Here is a 21,460-nt window from a genome sequence, read left to right on the forward strand (position 1 = left end):
TGGCAAAAAGCTTAGAGAGAGAAGGAGTTTTGGAGTTTTGGGTGGGGAAATCCAAAATGAGCCCTTTCTGGGGTTTAGATGCCAGAGACGGAGACGAAACGTCTCGTCTCACACCGTTACCTTTTAAGTAACGGGATAAAGGGATCAAGCTAACGTCGTATTGACGTCGTTAAGATAAAACGTCAGTTCACATTTAATGTAAAAGCGTACGATATGCGCCACATAGAGTCATTACCTCGAGATGGTATGATGACAGAGGCGCCAAAAGGCATCAATGAGATATTGAAATTATGACTGCACGAGATCAAAAGAGTTTGGTCTAGATAGAATTCTGTTTCTAAGCATCATATATTGCCCCCGAACAGTGGTAAATACATGAAGCTGGGGAGCAATTGTAAGGAGGTATTCCCGAGCAGATACATTTAGTTACCGAACACGTGATGTTTGGGAACACGTGGTAAATACGACTGGACTTATCACCGGGCAGTATGAAGAACAACGATATGGAACAATGACATGTGAAGTCCTTGGTCCATGCAATCTGTTCGGCTGAATAAAAGGCCAATGACACGACAAGTCACTGGTGTAAACTATCTGTTCGGCAGATAAGAGACATTCTGATTACATTTGGACCAAGTTACAAGTGAAGTCCTTGGTCCAGGTAGTCTGTTCGGCCATGAGACAGCCGAACAAAGAAGGAGCTCTAATCGAGAGTAGGAGCAGAGGGAATACTCTGGAAGATTCCAGAGTAGTCATGTCCCATAAAGGGATAAAGATCCCAAGAATATAGGATCTGAGAAAGATACCCAATGAGTATGGGATGTTCGGCTCTTAAAGGAAAAGAATCCTAAAAGGACTCTTTTCCATAAACTGATAAAGGAAACGAGATTCCTTGATATCCTGGGTTTCCTATACGAGTTAGGAATCCTATGGCAACAAGGATGCTTGGACAGCAAGCATCCATAAATCTATAAATATGAGGTAAACCTAGAGGTGAAAGGTACGCAATACACTGCATTATTATTGCTTTCCTACTGATAATTAGAGTAGAGTTTTCTAGTACGTGATACTAACAAAGGCATCGGAGGGCCTTTGCCACGAGAGGCAAAGGTGCACTCACCCCCTGTCTATTTTGCAGATTAGGGTTCAGACGTCGAGCTAGGGTTCCGGTGAAGAGGCACGAATAAGCCGTTGCAATCCAGTTGATCTGAAGCATCAATTGTTTTCATCCCCCTACATGGGCAAATAAACGTAAGAGGAGGCCGTTTTGAACTGTTGAGTCCTAAAGTAAATGTATTTTGATGCTGGGAGATTTCTACTTTCATTCCTTACCTTATTGTGGTTAATTTCCATGTCACCTCCTGATAGATTAATTGTGTGCCTTCACAACAGCAGAAAAAGCACTACCGTTTTTGAGCTGTACTACATGTGCTTTAGTGTACTATTTCAGGTGAAAAAAAGAAACATCGCAAAGAAATGATTGCTTTGAAGTGGCGTGAGAGAATGATTGGCCGTGGTTTTGATCTTGAGCACCCCCTCATGCCCTTGCTCTTTTCCTCGCGAAAATTATATGCAGACGAGGCAACAGGGCTCTTCATTTCTAACTGAGTTGAAGCAGAAATTGCTGCTTTCACCAAGCGATGCTGTTCGGGCTGGTACCCGGCATAATGTGCCATTGATCAACTCCTTTGTGCTTTATGTTGGAATGCAGGTGTGTCCATGCTTTTTTGTTTCTCTTTACGCAACAGTGCTAATAGCAATGAAAGAATATAAAACTAGAGGGATGAAAAACTCTTCCAATAGATCCTAACTCATAATAAGCACAACTACTGCTTCTAACCGTAGAGGGGAGTGAGAGCCTATTTTCTAGCCATTTTTTCCTTCTGTTTTTGCCTAGGACAATAGATGTCGGCTTCGTAGATGCTGCGGCCCCTTTCTTGAAGCATCTATTGGTATTTAATACATGTCTAAGAATCTGTTTTCGTGGTCACAAATAGTTGATATTGTGGATTGTTATTTTTATAGAGGGTACTCAACTGATCTTTGCAATGTGTTTCCTTACTTTCCATCTCTTTTTCACCTGTCAACTTAATTCGTACTGTGATTATTTTTTTATGTGCATCGGTTGTATTTTCAAGTCTATCTGGAACTTGTTTATTTTGTGATTATTACAATGTTTATTAGGTAGACTATTCTTCAATATTTCTGCTCTGGAAAACTGTATTTAGAAGACATTTTAATGGACTTCTTATCTCGTTTGGTTCACACTCAGACTGCACCAGGCTAGCCATCTATTCATCCTTATGGGACAAATTTGAAATACTCCCTAAAGAGTATTTGACATTGAAATTCATTATTTACGGGTCGCTTGAATCCACGAAAGATTCAGAGAACGTGCAGAGGGGACAATTTGAAACATAACAAGTAAAATAATTGAATTCATTATTTTAGTGTACTAATTCATTATTTAGGTAGACTATTCTTCAATATTTCTGTTCTAGTATGGTTGTTTCAACATTTTTATGGAAAGTCAGTCTGTTGTTGACTAATAAGGATGCATGAGAATACACAGTTAATGCTAGATTTTGCATTATCAAAGTCGGTGTGGTTTATAACCATGCTTTTGTGATTACGTATTACACTATCACATAGGAGGGAGTAGCAAATCACAATTCAAAAACCAGTTTATAATAGCAAATGGAATCATATATGAACATCTGCATTAAAAAGCCATGAAATACAATGGTAGAAAATGCCTGCTTTTCATTCATAGTTACGGCAAATACAAATATTTTTTCTGAGGGGTATTATGGTTCACACTTGACATTAGCACACCAATCACACACACAATGACTACCACTATTATGATGTTCCTAAAATAACTTGGTCCTATCTCTCTAGTCTTCATTGCTCCAATCTGTGCATTTAAGGTTTCAATAGTAGTTCTAAGGTTGACATTCATTTCAGTCAAGTCTGCCAATTTGACGACCAGCGCATCATTTTCTTCTTCCACCATTTGTCTTCCTCTTTCCAACCTCTCAATTCTCATTTTCAACTCTTCAACTTGTTTCTCAAGTTCTTCCTTTTTCGCTTGCATGATCTTGGCATATTCCAATCCTCTAGGGCACGTTTCAGGATCTATCCAGACAAAGAAATTGCATCCATTTTCCTTCTAAAATTACAACATAAACATATTGCATTATCTAATTTTTTTAAAAATGTACTAACAGTTACATAATTTGGTGTACTCCAAAATTCAATAAATTACCTTGTAGTTGATACACCCAAGGAGTCTTCTTCCCGGATTTTTGACAGTTAGTGACGTTTGCATCACAGCCCTTCGACCACATCTGCATCTTTCATCTCCATCGCATTGAGATAAGTTTGTGGTGTAGCTACTAGAGCTGCTCATGCTGAATCTGGGTTTGAATGGGTTTTGGAATCAGTGGGTTTTTTAGGTTTGTGGTTTTCAGAGTTTGGTTTGAAATCTGGATTTAAATGGGTTCCAATATGGAGTTATGGGGACATGGGGAGGGCAGGAGAGTGGGACATGGGAGGGCAAGAGAGTGGGGGAGAGATATATATGACTGAGATGAGAGAAATTTCAAAAATCTGACTTTTAGAGAGAGAGAGAAGGTGGGTGAGAGAGATGAGATCAGTAGAGATTAGAGAGAGAGAGAGAGAGACAGAGAGAGAGAGAGAGAGAGAGAGAGCAGTAGAGATTACAGAGACAGACGACCTGCTTTGGTGGGTGCTTTGGAGAGATGGTGGGTGAGAGAGATATGAGAGATCAGAGAGATGAGAGGAGGTGAGAGACCCAGAGAGAGGATGAGATGAGAGAGAAAGAGAGAGAGAGAGAGAGAGAGAGAGAGAGAGAGAGAGAGTCTGATTTGGGTTTTTTGGTGTCTGTGGTGGTGTAAAAGGAACAGAGAGAGGTATGTATAAATACCCAATATTATTTTCCCGCCCAAGTCAGGGCATTTTTGGGCAGCATTCTGTTTTTCCATCCATTTTAACCTTTAAACTTAACATTTCTTACCAAAACTGGACGGAAGGGGTGAAGTTGTTGAGTTTTAATAGTTGAAGGGGTGAAGTTGTTGAGTTTGATAGTTGAGGGGGTGAAGTTGACAAACGGTGATAGTTGAAGGGGTGTCCTTGCAAATAAGCCAATTGACTACTATCATTCTATTAGAGAACAAGTGGTTGCAAGCATATTGAAAGGAACCAATGCTCAGATAGCTGACATATATAGATAATCTTGTACGTCTTCGTGCGTGCAAGAAACAAACATCTCGAAATTGACTAGATACCATTCTATTGGAAAACTAGTGCTTGCAAACACAATTGTTCCTTATAATATCCATCTTCGACTATTATATTACATCAAACGCCGTTGAAAATATGTTAATCAAGCTTAGCAAAGTCCCATGATGCAATCCCCAATTTATATCAATAGCACGAATAATTAAGAATGCTCTCTTGATCGAGGCATCGCCCACATGCAATCTTATCATATAGTGTACATAAATGTTTTTACTCAAGTGTTTAGGCATACAAAAAAAAAAGCTATGAAAACATCATATAATGTACGCTAAATGTACAACGCCTTGTGTGGGATCCGTTTTCGGGTCTCACACAAATGATGGGACCGTTCAATTTGATTAAAATATTTCTTAAGAATCTCTGTAGAAAAAACTTTCTTAGTCGAATGTCGGTAGGGGTTTGACCAATTCGTTCATTTTGTGATCCTTGAAAATTGAAGAAATTAATCAAGCCATAGTTGATATCTGAAGTTATATTTTTGTCAAGAACTCTTTGAAAGTATTTTGAACAAATTAAATGACTTTTAGTATTTGTACAATACCCCAAAGCGGATTCTTAAAAAAATCGGTCTACATCAGGTGTAAATGGCATGCACAAAGGCATTGCACCGAAAATTCTTGCCTTTGTGAAATCAAACATCAAAGACCAAGAATTTATCATTAAAGTCTTGTCCACACAGACTTTATCATTAGTTTTATTTCTGCCTTTATCACTTGCCAGGAAGTTCCCAAGCTGGAGAGAGAGAGAGAGCGCCGTTTCTCACAACTCCAAACGACCATTTTCCCAATTTTTTATGCACGAGATCTAACAATCTTCACTTCCTTCGACATCTCTTATCTCTGTCAGAACTCTTGAATTGGTTCTACAGACGTTGGGAACGAACTCCCTAATCTTTTGTGGGAGAACTGTTGGGTGGAGGAGTATTTTTCAGACACTGATTGTGAATGAACTCGGCAAGAGAATTAAACACACAAACTCACAATTTTGTATTTCACTCAATATAGAAAAACCATACAAGGCGGAGGAAACTCTCTCTCTGTCTCATACTTTTAACAATTAGATTTACAAGCCTATTTATAGGCTGAACAATAAGGAAAAAAAAACAAATATGAGATAATCTCTCATTTATTTTGCAAATCCTAAAGTAGATCACGGAAGCTCCAAAGTCTTAGTTCACGTTTTTCTTATTCTCAAATCTGATGTTCACTTTCTCTTCCACTTGCAAGCCTCCAAAGGAACAGTTGAAACACATTTTTGTTTTTTCTAACTCAAGCTTATCTTTCAACATCCCCCCTTAGAGCAAGTTTACCAATTATTAGGTAAAAATGCTAATAAACAGTGCAATTTTTTCATTTTACCTACTCACATATCTTTCACCACCACACCAATACAATTTATTTTACCTATTCTTTATTAAAATATCATTCTTTTTCTTTTTCTTTTTCTTTTTCCTCCCACTTTGGGTTTGAAGCCCTAGAACAATACCGGACTGGGTGAGATAGAGGTCGCCGGACCTTGCCATTGAAAGTCGACATCGCACCTCCGTTGAAGACCAACGTCAATTGAAACCCACATTGAGAGAAAGAGGGAGAGGATGTGAGCTTGGCGGCGATAGCGGCGTGCTGGCTCGGCGGCGACAGGTTGCAACCAAAGAGATCAGTTCACCTCTCCCTTGGTTGTTTTCAGGTGGTGATATGGTGAGGGAGGTGACCTTGGCAGCGACAGCGGCGTGCTGGCTCGGCGGCGACGGGTTGCAACCAAAGAGATCAGTTCACCTCTCCCTTGGTTGTTTTCAGGCGGTGATATGGGGAGGGATTTAGTAGGTGAAGTCATGGACTTGTGGGGAAGGAGAAAGGCGGAGAGAGAGGAAAGCAATAAAATAGTGGGTGGCTGATGAACAGTGCTTTTGTAAAATATGCGAAGAACTGTAGCAAAATGTATTCTCCCTTTGTGTTTACCGAATCTGCTGCAGCTTCTATTTTTGGTTTTGGTAAGCTACAATAGCTACAAGGTGGGTTTTACCGAATCTGGTAAACTTGCTCTTAAGCTTGAGTCTCGGAGATTCTTCATTTTGAGAATTATCTGCATTTTGATGAATGTTTCTGTCACGTCTCGCCCCGCAAACGACACCCAAAGTGGGCCCGACTCGGCGCGACCACATGGCATTCCATAAATAAAATCAAACCACACCTCACAACCTGTCAAAATTAACACCCAGCGGAAGACTTACCATCTTAACATAAAAATGAGTCGACGTATCGACCAACCAACCACGACCTCGCACAACTAAACAACAATATAGTTTCACAATACTTTAAAAAAATTCTACACTTCAACACAACCACCGACGACTTATTTATAACTTTATAATTCAACTTCTTAATTAGTTCACTACCTACAACCAACACGCTCATCCACATCATCCAACGCTAGCCCAAACACTTCTCAACAAGATGACCGGTAGTGGACCCACTCTACGCAACCTGCTACCTGACAGACCAAAAAGGAAAGTCAGAGTGTGTGAGATATAGAAATGCTCAACAAAATATAGCAACAACCGAATGAATAACAACAAGAATATAAATTTCCAACATAACTGAGATACTCAAATGTATATAACAAATATAATCACCACATCCTCCAAATACAACACAACAGTAATATCCAACAGCTAAAAGATAATCTCAACTTGTGAACAATTTATCGAGAAATTAAGAAAAATACCGGGCACACAGCCAATAACTTAAGGCATAAGCCTTTTGGCATTAAGCTAATCACCGGACACACAGCCAATAATTTAAGGCATTAAAGCCTTTTGGCATTAAGCCAATCACCGGGCACACAGCCAATAATTTAAGGCATAAAAGCCTTTTGGCATAAAGCCAATCACCGGGCACTAAGCCAACAATCAAGTTCAATTCAATATAGAACAACATCAGGAATCAAACACTCACATATCTCAACCGAATTGAATCTTGTGTCTCACACACCATGCTCCCAACCATCGTTAAATAAGCGATAGGGCTTACGACATGGTGTGCCTCACACGCGAACATTCCCAACATATCATAAGCTAAACAACAATAGCATGATATACACTCACCATTACAGCAATATCTCATTGGGAAGAACCATATTAGACACACTGCACCTTGTATCGACCGAGGTATGCCAAACTTACAGTTTCGGAACCTCTCCAATTGATTAGCTTGTTACCTAACCACAAGCTAACCATATCAATTTATTGAACGCTTAAACATCAAAACTAACTCCTAACAATAATCTATAACACCAACAATAGATTAACAATGCTTAACACATACTAACATGTCTATCTCAAAGGTTTAGAAGTGTTCCTAAACAAGCGTAACACTCAAACACCACATAATATTTACATTTGGTTTGAAATCTACGACCAGTCTGTCATATTCTGCCTATAACTTCTTATAGGGTTAAAACAGATCATGAAACCACCACCATTAGAAAGTACACCTCCGATACATGAATTTTGATATAAAATTTGTTAAAAACGGAGTCTGGACGACAAAGTTATGCTCGTCCAAAGTTAACACAAAAATCTGTCCAAAATCACAGATTCAGCGCGTCTATCAATTTCAAATCAAAAACTGATTTAACCTGGTACAAATTAAGCCACAACCTTCATATATTCCAAAAGACATATGAGTCTAATTTCAGAATCAACAACCCGCTTGCAAACTCGATACCCGAGCTAAGAGTTATGACTATTTTCCCAAAACATGTCAGTGCTGCAAATACAAAACTTAGCAGACACACACAAACTTGTAAAATCCGCCAAACTTAGAATATGCATCTAATAACACCCAAATTTGGTACAAACCATTATCACACATCAAAGTTTATCCCTGATTTTTCACAATAAAGGAACCTAGTCAAAATCACCCCCAAACTCAGAAATTCTGTGCAGCGAAGCACAATTTTCAGCAGAACAGTCTGTGTTCGAAAATTCATTAAAAATCGAATACTCAATACTTTTTAGTAATTCCAACACGAAAATGTCACCAATTTATCAATCTTTCAAACTCATAAGGACCCATAATCAGGAGAGTTGTTTAACTAAAAACAAATGATGAAAGACGCAGCTCTGTAAGTTGCCCAGATTTCCAGATTGCAGAGCAGTTTTCTAAAAATCACTATAAATTGAATTCTTAACGATTTTGAGTGATTCCAGCGACAAAAGAACAAGCCTCAAGTCTACTTTATTTCATAAGAAGGAACCAAGACTCAATTCTGAGTTTAAGAAGGTGCAAAACCCAAAAAACCAAAACCTTGTTCTGTAGATTTTCTAGGTTTGGACAGCAGCCATGAAATTCACCCAAAAACCCATCTCAATAACTCAAAACACACCCAAATCAGCATGGATACACCAAGCTAAGACATGAATTGAAGCTAGAGAAGTATGAAATCAAGAACAAGGAAGCAAGAATCACTACGCCAAATTTTACCTTTAGCAGCATTAGAAAATTGCCGGAAATAGTCCAAAAACCGCCGGTAATACTAACAACCGTCAGTAATAGTCCAAAAACCGCCGGTAATAGTCCAAAAATCACCGGCAAAGCAATTGTCGGTAAAACAAAAACGGCGGTAACAAACCACCAGTAATACTAAAAACGGCATTACAAAACCGCCGAAAATATTACCACGGGGAATGAAATGGGCGGTTAATTTTTGTGCTTTCCCCATGACTCGAACCGGAACCTCCGGATCTTTACGCGCACGTGCGACCAACTCGGCTAACCCACATTTTGGTTCAACTAGGATAAATAATATTATTTACATTATAAAGGTCGGTTTTATTATAAACGGCGGTAATAAACCGCCGGTATTAAAAACTACCGTACATTCTATTTTTTCCGGCGTTAATTTAAAAAACCACCGGTAAAAGTCACTAAAAACGGCGGTCTTAGGAAAACCGCCGTTTTAGGGTAATTATTCCCGGCGGTCTTATTAATGCCGCTAAAAGTGTCTTTTAACGGCATTAAATTAATGCCGGTAATACTATCGCCGGTAAAGCCAAAATTTGGCGTAGTGAATTAACAAGATCAAATCTTAATTCAAGATAAACGGCTTCAATCCTAACTCCTCTTCCTCTCTTCTTCTCTGTCCGACTCTCTCTCTCTCTCTCTCTCTCTCTCTCTCTCTCTCTCTCTCTCCTAACGCAGAAGACAGAAGCCCCTGGGTTTTTCTTTTTTTTTTAGATACACGTCACACACACACCTCACCAACACATGGCACACATGCACAACTCTTAAAAAAAATGCACTTTAGCCCTTTAAGTTACTAAAGTATGGCATGAAAACACCTCATAAATAAGGGTGTTACAGTTTCGTGCTTGAGGGGCTTCGTGAAAATATCAGTAGCCTGATCCTGTGTCTTGCAAGAGACCAGCTCTACTTCTTAATTCTTGACATGCTCTCTGATGAAATGATACCTCGTATCAATGTGTTTGCTTCGTTCATGAAAGACGGGATTCTTTTCGAGAGCAATTGCTGAACGATTGTCAATGCAAATCTTTGTGGGATTTTCTTAAGATATCCCCAAATGATTTAGCATATTCCGAACCCATATGCCATGACAAACTGCTGAGGTGGCTGCTACATACTCAGCTTCACAAGACGATAGTGTCACTATCGCTTGTTTCTTCGATGACCACGTGAAAGTTGTATCTCCAAGAAAGAAAGCAAATCTAGTAGTACTTTTTCTTTCATCCAAGTCTCTTCCCTAATCGCTATCAGAATAACCAACAAGACTGAAGTCTTTAGTTGATATATAGAATAGTCCATCATTGACTGTACCTTTGACATAGCGTAGAATCCGCTTGGCTGCATTCAGATGGGATTGATCGAGTGTCTCCATGTATCGGTTGATTAGACCAACTCCATATAGTATGTTTGGTCTTATGCATGTCAGGTCGTGAAGACTTCCTACCAGACTTTTGAAATATGTTGGATCAACATCTTCGACCTCACACTCCTCCTGAGTTCTACTCCATTTTCAACTGGAATAGTCATTGGATTACTTTTCTTCATGCCAAAACGCTTGAGGATGTCTTTTGCGTATCCAGCTTGAGAGATGAAAATGCCATCATCTCTTTGCATCACTTCGATTCCAAGAAAATGTGCCATGAGTCCAATGTCTGTCATCTCGAACTCTTGAACCATACTTTGTTTGAAAGAATCAAACACAGCTGGATTATTGCCGATAAAAATCAAGTCATCAACGTAGAGGCATACATACAGCTTGGCTTCCATCAGTCTCCGGCCTTCTTCATATAGAGTGCATGTTCGTAGGGGTACTTCTTGAATCCATTCTCCTGGAAGTACTTATCTATTCTGGTATTCCATGCACGAGGCCCTTGCTTCAGCCTGTATAGCACCTTCGTCAATTTGTATACTTTGTCTTCACGACCTTTTTTCACATATCTAAGGGGCTACTCCACATAGATTTCTTCTTCCAGAAATCTGTTTAGGAATGCTATCTTGACATCTAGCTGGTAGATCTTCCATCTTTTCTGAGCAGTTAATGAGATCATTAACCTGATTGTCTCCATCTTGGCAACAGGGGCAAATACTTCTCCATAGTCGATGTCTTCTCTTTGCTTGTAAACTTTTGCTACAAGCCTTGCCTTGTATCTCTGAACCTCTCCTTGAGTGTTCTTCTTGGCCTTGTAGACCCACTTTACTCCTATCGCCTTGTGACTTTTTGGGAGACTAGTAACCTTCAATATCTTGTTTTTCTCTATGGAATGAATCTCTTCATCCATAGCCTTCCTCCATTTGCCCTCTTGGTTAGCTTCCTCGAAACTAACTGGATCACAACTTATTTGTAGACAGGACATGGTGAAATCTGCATCCAACGGATCTGTATTTTGGTACAGATCATCCAGGCTCCATGTACTTCTGGGCCTCATGTCTGAAAACTCCTGTGCAACTAGAGAGGATGGTTTACCTCTTTGTGGTGATGATGGTTGCTCTCGATCTTCTTCTTCCAGCTCCATATTTCTGGTAACTTCTGTCTGGTTCCAACTCCAGGATTCATTTTCTTTGAAGATGACATCTCTGCTGAAAATCACCTACTGAGTGACAGGATTGTATAGCTTGTATGCCATCGTCCTATCACCGTATCCAACAAGGACACACTTCACTCCTTTGTCTTCAAGTTTGGTTCTGTTTGCCTCTGGAATTTTGGCATAGGCAATACAACTAAACACTTTAAGATGACCCACACCTAGTCTGTGAGTGGTCCATGCTTCTTGTGGTGTCCTTGACTTCAGAGTCTTTGTAGGAAACCTATTGAGTAAATAGACTGCACATTGAACTTCTTCGGCCCAAAATCTCTTGGGCATGTCTTTATCTTTCAACATGCTTCTGGCCATGTTGAGGATGATGCGATTCTTTCTTTCAGCTACACCATTTAATTGAGGGGTGTAGGCTGCTGTGCACTGATGCCTGATTCCTTGCTGCCTAAGGAATTCCTTGAACTGATCTCCAGTGTACTCTCTTCCTTGGTCTGACCGCAACGTCTTTATATGATAGCCGTTTTCTTTCTCAACAAGTGCTTTGAACTCCTTGAACTTTTCAAATAGTTCTGAGTTCAATTTCAGAAAGTATACTCATGTCTTTCTGCTATAGTCGTCGATGAGTGTGATGCAGTATTTGTTGTGACTGTTTGAGATTGGCTTCAACGGACCACACACATCTGTGTGCACTCTTGAGCGGCATGGATGCTCTCCAATCAACTTGCTTTCCAAAGTTATTGTGGTGTTGTTTACCAAGAATGCAGCTTTCGCATACCTTATTTGGACAGTTAATATGAGGTAAGCCCTTGACCATCTTCTTATTTGCCAACAACTTCAAGCTTTCAAAATTAAGATGTTCGTATCTTTGATGCCATATCCAATCTTTGTCGTTGATAATGGCATTGAGGCACTTTTGGTGTGTCATGAAGAACAGTTAGTGGAAACATCATGTTCTTCGCCATCATTACTCAAGTAATCAGCTTCCCTTGAGCATCTACAATCGTTAGCTGCATATCCTTCAGGCTAATTTGATAGTCTTTCTCCAGGAGCTGTCCAAGTCTAAGAATATTAGTCTTCGTATCTGGAACATAGTAGACATTGGAGATGAATGCATGATCTCCATTCTTCCTTTTGATTATAATATCACCTCTCCCTCGAACTGGGACTTTAGAGATGTCCCCAAAAGAAATATCTCCTTGAACCTTTTCATCAAGTTCAGTAAAAAGCTGTCTTGAGCCGGTCATATGATTACTGGCTCCAGAATCAAGAAACCATGTACCTTGATCTTGCTCGATAGGACTGTGTGCCATGAGACTCATTGAATCCCTTTTTACTGGCTCCTTGTCTGCAAAGTTGGCTATTTCGCCAACTTGATCTGATGTTGGGCTTCCCCGGCACTCATTGCTGTAATTGCCATACTTTTCGCGATTGTAACACTAAATGTTACTTTTGTCAACGTTCGAACGGTTGTTGTAACCGCCTCTTCTGCCTTGTCCTCCTCCTCTTGGATTATGATCTTGCTGTCCTCGTCCACCTCCTCTTGGAGCATGGTTTTGTTGTCCTCAACCACCTCCTATTGGAGCATGATTTTGATTCCCTCCTATGGAGAGTCCTCTACCACCTTTGCCTCTGGAATTTAAATTTCCAGAGCATCTTCCATGGGAACCATAGTCTTGTCCCCTCTGAGATGTCCCCCCTTGCTCGTGCCTTCCTTCATTGAAGGATAACTTCGTCTGTAAAGCCTGCTCCAGGGCTCTATCATCATCTTTGTGCAACTTCTATTCGTGGGCTTGCAGCAAACCCATGAGCTCTTCAATAGACATGGTTGAAACGACTTTCAGTTCTTCTAACATAACAACGATGAAGTTGAATCTGCGATACAACGATTGCAATATCTTTTCTATAACTCTTGTGTCGGTGAGAGCTTCGCCATTTCTCCAAATTTGATTTGAAATCACCATAATTTGAGCATAATACCCAGAAATAGATTTTGAAGATGTCATTCGTAAAGACTCGAATTCACCTCGTAGAGTTTGAAGGCAAATCCTTTTTACTTTGTCAGCACCTATGTAGGTCTTCTGCAGCATCTCCCAAATTTCTTTGGAAGTTTTGGCGGAAGCGATGATCTTGAACATGGCTTCGTCAAGTCCTTGGTAGATGATAAACCTGGCTTTGCAATCCTTCTTTTGCTCGGCACAGAGCGTAGTCTTCTATTCCTCCTTTAAAGCTGTTTCAGCTTCTTTTGAGGCGGGTTCATCATAACCTTCTTCTACCACCTCCATAACATCTTCATGAGCACCGAGTAGTGCTCTCATTTGGATGGACCAATTATCATAATTGTCCTTGGTGAGCTGTGGAATGACGGCTTGGGATGTTCCGTTTGCCAACGAACCTGAATTTCAGGGACTAATCTTTACTTTCTCAAAACTTGGGGACTGAATTTGAAAATAAAGCAATTGCAGGGACCTAATGTGAAATTAGGCTTGTTGGAGTTGTGCTCCAACTGCACTGAATTATCTTCCTCCTTCTTAACCCGTTGTGGGCCAGCCTTTTTTGAATAAAGCTCCGTGGGAGTTAAATGGGATCGGACTTCCAACTAATCTAGACTTCCAACTAATCTCTGGAAAAGGACATCCACCTCTTTGGTATCAGACAAGTCTGGCCGTGGGTCTGATGTTTTTGGAATACCGAAATCAACTTCAAAGATAGCTCTCTTTGATAAAATCGAAATCTGTGGTGGGTTTGATTTCTTTCACACAAGAAGAAAAACAATTTGCTTCTTGTTCTTCTCGCCGCAACTGTGAAGCGAGAATTGCACTGCCGGATTTGCTCGTCTCCGAGAGACAAATCTTCAGGTGATGTTGAACTGGTGGTTCAATTTTTTCGCAGTGGGGTGAAGCGGCGTGTGTGGTTCCGGACTCGAGGTTGATCGACTTGGCTGAGACGATCTTTAATATGCACTCACAACTCTGATTTTGAGGGAGCTATTTTCTGGGTGAAAAATAGCAGTAGAACGCCAAAGGCCGAAGGTATTTTTCTTGAGAAAGATTTTTTTTTTCATATGAGCCTAAGGCTCTGATACCAATTTGTTGGGTGGAGGAGTATTTTTCAGACACTGATTGTAAATGAACTCGACAAGATAATTAAACACACAAACTCTCAATTTTGTATTTCACTCAATATAAAAAAAAACATACAAGGAAGAGGACGTTTTCTGTTTCTCTCTCTCTATCTCTTTAATTCTCTTACTCCATTCATACTTTTAACAATCAGATTTACAAGCCTATTTATTGGCAGAACAATAAAGGAAAAAAAAAAAAAAAGATGAGATAATCTCTCATTTATTTTACAAATCCTAAAGTAGATTACAGAAGCTCCCAAAGTCTTAGTTCACGTTTTTCTCTCAAATTTGATGCTGACTTTCTCTTTCACTTACAAACCTCCAAAGGAACAGTTGAAATATGTTTTTGTTCTTTCTAACTCAAGCTTATCTTTCAACAAGAACTCTCGAATCTCAACCCGTTCAGACAAATAAGCCACAGTGACTTATTTTTTGTCTTTATTCAATTTTTTTTCGTATTTGTTAGTTTCTCATCAATTTTTTGGGAATTATTGCTTCGTCATGACGAGAGGAGTCTAAAAAGTAAAAAAGTTTGATCAAAACCTAATTTTTTTGAATAAAGACAAAAAATAAGCTAATAAACCAATTTTTTCGTCTTTATTCAAAAAAAATTGGATTTCGATCAAAATTTTTTACTTTTTAGATTCCTCTTGTCATGAGGATGCAATAATCCCCAAAAAATTGATGATAAGCCAAGTGATACGAAAAAAAATTTAATAAGGACAAAAAATAAGCCACTTTGGCTTATTTGTCCGAACAGGTAAGTATCCTGATATGCAATTTTTTTTGTTCATGGTATTTATATTTTCTTTGTTTATGGTAGCAAATTCTTGGCTTGTTAATTATGCATTTTTATAATATTAGTTATGCATTTTTTTTGCTAAGTTACTAATGGGGGAGTACGTGAATTCCGCTACTCGCTTTGGTGTTTATTTTGGTCATAATCTTGTCTCTTGTTGTGCTAAGAAACAACCCACGGTGGCTTGATCATTCACTGAAGCTGAATATAAAGTCATGGCTAACACAACTGCATACTTGGTTTGGATTCAGCGGTTACTTTCTGAACTATATGTTCCTGTGACTCCTCGTGTTCTATGGTGTGATAACTGTTCAGCCATTGCTGGGCTTCTAACCTTGTTAAATAGTGGTCAACTCATCAATCCATGTGAATATGGATCGGATTGACCAATATAAAAGTGTGATTTGTGTTTCTTGTTAGCTAGGGGTGACAAAGTAAACCCAGACCCATTAAGAAACCCAAATCCATTTACTAAAAAATAGATCCAACCCAACTCATGTATTAGTTGGGTTAGAATGGGTCTCAACCCATCTAATTCATTATTAATTGGGTCTCAATTGGGTCTTAATTGGGTCAACTTAAATGACCTAATAAATCATGACTATGACCCAACAAAAAAAAACCTTCATCAGTCCATTTGTAAATTCGCGGATATGAAATTGATTGAGTTAGATTTGAATGTGGCATTTCGGGCACGGCACCTTCGTGTGTGCGTAGCCTTTTATCTTGGTGGATTTACGACAATGCCATACCATGCTGATCTCTCTCTCTCTCTCTGCCCTTTTTCTATTTTTTTTTCCCTTTTCTCTTTTTTTTTTCTTCCTCTTTTCGAGAAATCCTGAAATTTAGTACTCCAGCAGACTAGCAGTAGAATTTAGTCGATAATACAGTTAAATCAAAATCTCAGACCCCGTTCCACTAACAATTTTTTCCACTTTTTTATTTTTGTTCTTATTTGATTTTTTTTGCGTTTGTTAGTTTTGTGCCTCATAAAAAATAAGAATGATTTTTTTTTTTGTATTCTTTATAAAAATATTATCGGTATATCTAAATTTTTCATTTTTATCTAAGACAAACAAAGACAAAAATCATTCTTGTTTTTATAATTAAACCTGTGCATAACAAATAAATGCCATTATTTACGAGACCCATCTGGAATGTGATAGGCTAGTATATAGGAGTGGGGGAAGTGAAGAGTATGAAGACTAGAGAGATAAGGAGACGGCAATATGGTAATTATGTGTAACAGGGTAATTTGATCATTTTAGTAGTATAGGGATAGTATAGTAATTTTAGTGTATAGGGGTATTTGTCATTTAGATTTAAAGGGGTAATATGGTCATTTTAATGTACATTGGTATTTTAGCCATTTTTAATTTTAGTACATAGTATGTAATTGGATTTATGGGCGGGTCGGGTTTGATTTTAAATAAATGGGCCGGGTTGGGTATGGGTAATTGAACTCATAATTAATGGGTCTAAATGGGTCAATAACCAATTAAAGACCCAACCCACTTATAACTTGCCTATTTTGATCCAAACCCGCCCATTTGACACCCCTATTGTTAGCCAATCAAATGTCGGTTGTATCTGGTATATATTGGGATTATTTCTCTGTTGCAATCATCGAACATAATCAATGGAAAGTAAACCATTTCGATCATATATTGTCACTCTAGTTAGAATTTTGTCAGGCTGAAGTTCACAAAATCTCGATTCATCTTTGTGCAGTGGGGATCTATAAAAGAAAAAAACTTTGTGTTGTGTGCATAAATATGGATGCCTCGTGGGTAGAAGGATGTTCTTCCTCTTCCATACCCATCCCACCACAATGGGTATACGACGTCTTCGTGAGTTTCAGAGGCGCCGATACACGTAAAAACTTTACCAGCCATCTGTTTGCTGCTTTAGAGGACAATGGTTTTCACACATTCAGGGACAACAAAGAGCTCGAAAGAGGAGAATTTATTAACGATGGACTACTAAAAGCAGTTAAGGGTTCCAGAATTTCTTTAATAGTGTTCTCAAAAGACTATGCTCGGTCAAGGTGGTGCCTTGATGAACTTGTGAGGATCATGGATTGCAGGGAGAATTTGAAACAGATTGTTGTGCCCATCTTTTATCATGTTGTTCCATCCGACGTGCGGAAGCAGACGGGGTTTCTTCAAGATGCATTTGCCAAGCATAAAAAACATCTTAGAGAGGAATCAGATGGCAAGGTGGAAAAGTGGAGGGCAGCTCTTACTAAAGCTGCCAATTTGTCAGGTCGGCACTTGCTGAATGACGGGTATTTTCCTCGACCCTTCTGATGTTTACAAGAAAATGACCTTAAAACAGCATCAGTACACACTAGTCCATATATTTGTAGGTGCAGGTGAAATTTTCATACTGTTAGAAGGTGGATTAATCTTAAAAAGTACTTAGTTGACCACAATTGTAGACAAATCAAATTTCAAATGCCGCTGGACACACTTCGAACTTTGCAATTATTTGACATTTGTACTTGTCTCAGATCATAACAAGAGAAGGCTTTACTATGCATGACTAGGGGTGTTTAAGAAAACCGCCCAAACCGTAAAACCGGTCCAATCCGGACCGAACCGTCCTATTTGGTTTGGTTCTGTGGTTCTGCGGTCAGGTTATGGTTCCAAAAAAATAAGAACCGTTAATTTTGGTTTGATTACTGGTTCTCAATTAAAGAACCGTGGTTAGAACCGGACCGGACCGTTTAAAACTAATATATATAATTATATAAAATAAATATATGTGTGTAATTTGGTAGGTTAATCTCTTTCTTTCTAAACTTCCTTTATTTGGAGATAAAATCTCATTTGTTAGGAAATTTTTTATTTTCTTTCTTCTTTTTCTATTCTAATAGATTACATTCCTATTCTTTCAATTCTGTGCAATCTTATTTAACGGATTAGTTTTTATAATTTCAATCTCACGTCTCTTTTTCTCACACACCGGTGATAGGTTTGGATGTTAATTAGATAGAATCGGAACCGGAACCGAACCAAAACCGGACCGGTTTTGCGGTTTGATTCTGGTTCAGTTCCACTCATATATTGGTTAGGTTCTGGTTCTTAATTTCCTAGAACCGTCTGGTTACTGGTTTTCTAAAGAACCGGACCAATCTGGACCGTGTACACCCCTATGCATGACTTTAGATATGCCTAGAGAAAGAACTTTTAAATAGGAGTAAGATATTTTGATTGATTTCAAAATCACTGCTCTTCTTGCTGCAAGCTTGCAACTATTTTATTTGTTCGAGTTTCTAGGCCAAATATACTTAATTGAGACTACTTTTTTGGCCAAAATTAGCATGATTCATACCATAGTCATGGTTATTTCTAGATTTAATGAGTACTTATTCTTGTTTTTTATGTTAATTGATGTACAAATTGGCAGAGATGAAGCAGAGTTAATTAAGATGATCATTAAAGATGTTAGAGAAAAAGTAAATCCAACACATCTAAATGTTCCAGATCACCTAGTTGGACTAGACCGTCGTGTTGCAGAGCTCAATATGTTGCTGAACATGGAATTCAATTGTGTTGGCATTGTTGCCATATGGGGTATGGGTGGAATTGGCAAGACTACAATTGCAAAAAGGCTGTATAATCTCATCCAACACAAGTTTGAACGTAGCGGTTTTCTTGCAAATGTCAGAGAAACTTCGCAGCGACCGAATGGTTTGGATGAGTTACAAAACAAACTTCTTTTGGCTATATTAAAAAGAACTCATGAAGTAAGTAATTTTCATGAAGGCATCGGGGTTATAAAGAAAGCTTTTGGTCGAAAAAAGGTTCTTCTTGTTCTGGATGATGTGGATAATGTTCAACAATTGGAGGCACTAGCTATATATCGAGATTCCTTCGCTCTTGGAAGCAGAATCATCATAACAACAAGAGATAAGTCTTCGCTAAAAATCCTCGAATTGGGTGAGAATGAGATATATGGGCCAAAGAAATTTGACGAGGACGAATCCCTTGAGCTCTTCTGTTGGCATGCCTTTAAGGAAGACCATCCTCCAAAAGACCATTTGGACCTTTCACAACAAATTGGGCATTATGCTGGAGGCCTTCCATTAGCTCTTGAACTTTTGGGTTCCTATTTCCGTGGCAAGAGCATACCTCAATGGGAAAGTGCAATAGCAAAATTAAGAAAAGTTCCAGATGATGATGTTCAAGGAAAACTTAACATAAGTCTTAAGATCAGTTTTGATTCGCTAAGCGAGCAACAGAAGAAGTTGTTCCAAGATTTTTGTTGGGATGCGTCGAGATTTTATAGTAAAAATATTGGAAGGTTGCAACATTTCAGGAAAAGATGGGATTCGGAAACTAGTCGATCAGTGTCTCATAAACTACAACAATCATGACCAAATTGTGATGCATGATATGATTAGAGACATGGGTAGAGAAATTGTCAGGCAAGAATCTCTTGAGGATCCTGGGAAGCGTAGCCGATTGTGGTATCCTGACGATGTCCTTGAAGTTCTGAGAGATGGCACGGTGAGAGCCATATGCATGCGCATTGAGATTTTAATCAATTGTTGATGATTCATTATTGCAATAATGCTACATGCACTTTGCCCATTCTAATTCTAATTTATTTGACATAAATATTCCCAACTTTATTTTTTTTTCACACCGAGGTACTATTTTCTTCTCTCATTATGAACTGGGTTTTATATTAGGGAACTGAAGCAGTTAAAGGCCTCATTCTAAATGGAACGGATGTCCAAGGGAATGCCAAGGCATTTGAAAAGATGAACAACTTGTGGCTACTTCATCTCGATTACGTTCACCTAACTACTATTTATGAACATATTTCCAGAAGGCTATTATGGCTAAGCTGGAAAGGCTTCCCTTTGGATTGTATACCGTGGAATTTTTCTATGGAGAAGCTAGTTGCTCTTGATTTGAGTTATAGCAAGCTGAAAAAAGTTTGGAATGGAAACATGGTACATCCTTATTTCTTTTTCTATCCAATATCTATCGCACGGTATATTTTCTAGAAATTAACTTTCCTCGATTTCTTTTGGACAGATTTTGGGCAAGCTCAAGTTCCTTTACCTCAATCACTGCCATTACCTAACTAGAACCCCTGACTTCTCTAGACTCTCCTCTCTTGAGGAGCTGTTGCTTAATGATTGCAAAAGTTTGGTAGAGGTTGACGAGTCTATTAGATGTCTGAATAAACTTCTTGTCCTTGGCATGAAAAACTGTACAAAACTTCGAAAGCTCCCCTCTAGCATTTGGATGTTGAAATCTCTCGAACGTCTTGATCTCTCTGGCTGCTCCAACCTAGGAAACTTAGCTGTATTTAAAGGATCGCTATATAAATTACGCTGCTTATTCTTCTCGTCTTGGACATTGCCACCAAAGGGTGTGGATTCTATTGGGTTGTCACGCACCCCTGTCCAGGTCTCCTGTTGGTTAAAGGAATTAAATCTAGATGGCTGTCATTTGTCATATCTACCCGATGAAATAGGGAATCTAATCTCATTAGAGATTTTGAATCTCGCAAGAAATAGGTTATGTACCCTACCGGATACCATTGGTAAGCTGTCTTGCTTGAAGGTTTTGTTCGTGGGAGAAAACAAGCTCTCACATCTTCCTAGTGAAATTGGGGATTTGGATTCTTTGGAGACTTTGAAACTTCAGTGTAATAAAGGTTTCCGTGTCTTACCAGAAAGTATATGCAAACTTGTTCGCCTGCGGGAATTGAGTTTGTACAACTGCAACTTGTCTCATCTGCCCAGTGAAATTGATAGGTTGATCTCATTGGTGTGTTTAGAACTTGGACGTAACAGATCACTTACCTTACCAGATAGTATTTGGTGCCTTACTCGCTTGAACTGGTTGGATTTAGGCGGCTGCAACCTATCCCATATTCCTAGTGCAATTGGTGGGTTGCTCTCATTTCCGACTTTGGAATTTTGGAAAAATAATATTTGCACCATACCAAATAGTATCAGTAACCTTCCTCGCTTGCGGTGTATCCAATTGAATAATTACATAATAATGTGTATGCCTACCACTTGAATTGGATCAGCTAGCGCAGTGGGAGAACTATTCGGAACAACTCCCCAGGAGTAAGGTACTCTCCGTCTCTCTCACGCATTGGCTTACTTTTATTAGGGTGTATTCCACCA

At 39.0% G+C, this 21,460-nt stretch overlaps 2 protein-coding genes and 1 long non-coding RNA gene across 9 annotated transcripts in view; 2 read left to right on the forward strand and 1 right to left on the reverse strand.

The window, feature by feature from the left end:
- The window catches only part of LOC131302428 (disease resistance protein RPV1-like), a 136,782-nt gene extending 116,857 nt beyond the window's left edge, over window positions 1-19,925 (forward strand). For 3 of the 6 annotated variants that reach the window (XM_058329106.1, XM_058329121.1, XM_058329099.1), the window contains exons 3-4: window positions 17,032-17,587; window positions 18,712-19,925. In XM_058329106.1, coding sequence (XP_058185089.1) covers window positions 17,076-17,587; window positions 18,712-19,681 — 1,482 coding nt within the window. In that variant the 5' untranslated portion in view covers window positions 17,032-17,075 and the 3' untranslated portion in view covers window positions 19,682-19,925. Of the gene's footprint in view, window positions 1-14,011; window positions 14,410-17,031; window positions 17,588-18,711 lie in introns of those variants that run through there. The other 3 variants (XM_058329092.1, XM_058329084.1, XM_058329113.1) reach the window with 2 other exon arrangements.
- Window positions 1-21,460, forward strand: part of LOC131302365 (disease resistance protein RPV1-like) — a 310,054-nt gene that overhangs the window by 221,899 nt on the left and 66,695 nt on the right. For both annotated transcript variants that reach the window (XM_058328936.1, XM_058328944.1), the window contains 2 exons: window positions 20,000-20,266; window positions 20,352-20,885. In XM_058328936.1, coding sequence (XP_058184919.1) covers window positions 20,000-20,266; window positions 20,352-20,885 — 801 coding nt within the window. The remainder of the gene's footprint in view (window positions 1-19,999; window positions 20,267-20,351; window positions 20,886-21,460) is intronic.
- Window positions 15,329-15,714, reverse strand: LOC131302573 (uncharacterized). Its single transcript, XR_009191810.1, has 2 exons — window positions 15,568-15,714; window positions 15,329-15,501 (listed from the first exon to the last, which is right to left on the reverse strand). It is a non-coding gene; the product is annotated as an uncharacterized LOC131302573 (long non-coding RNA).

The sequence above is a fragment of the Rhododendron vialii genome, chromosome 1a (assembly GCF_030253575.1).
Source record: "Rhododendron vialii isolate Sample 1 chromosome 1a, ASM3025357v1".
Taxonomy (NCBI): domain Eukaryota; kingdom Viridiplantae; phylum Streptophyta; class Magnoliopsida; order Ericales; family Ericaceae; genus Rhododendron; species Rhododendron vialii.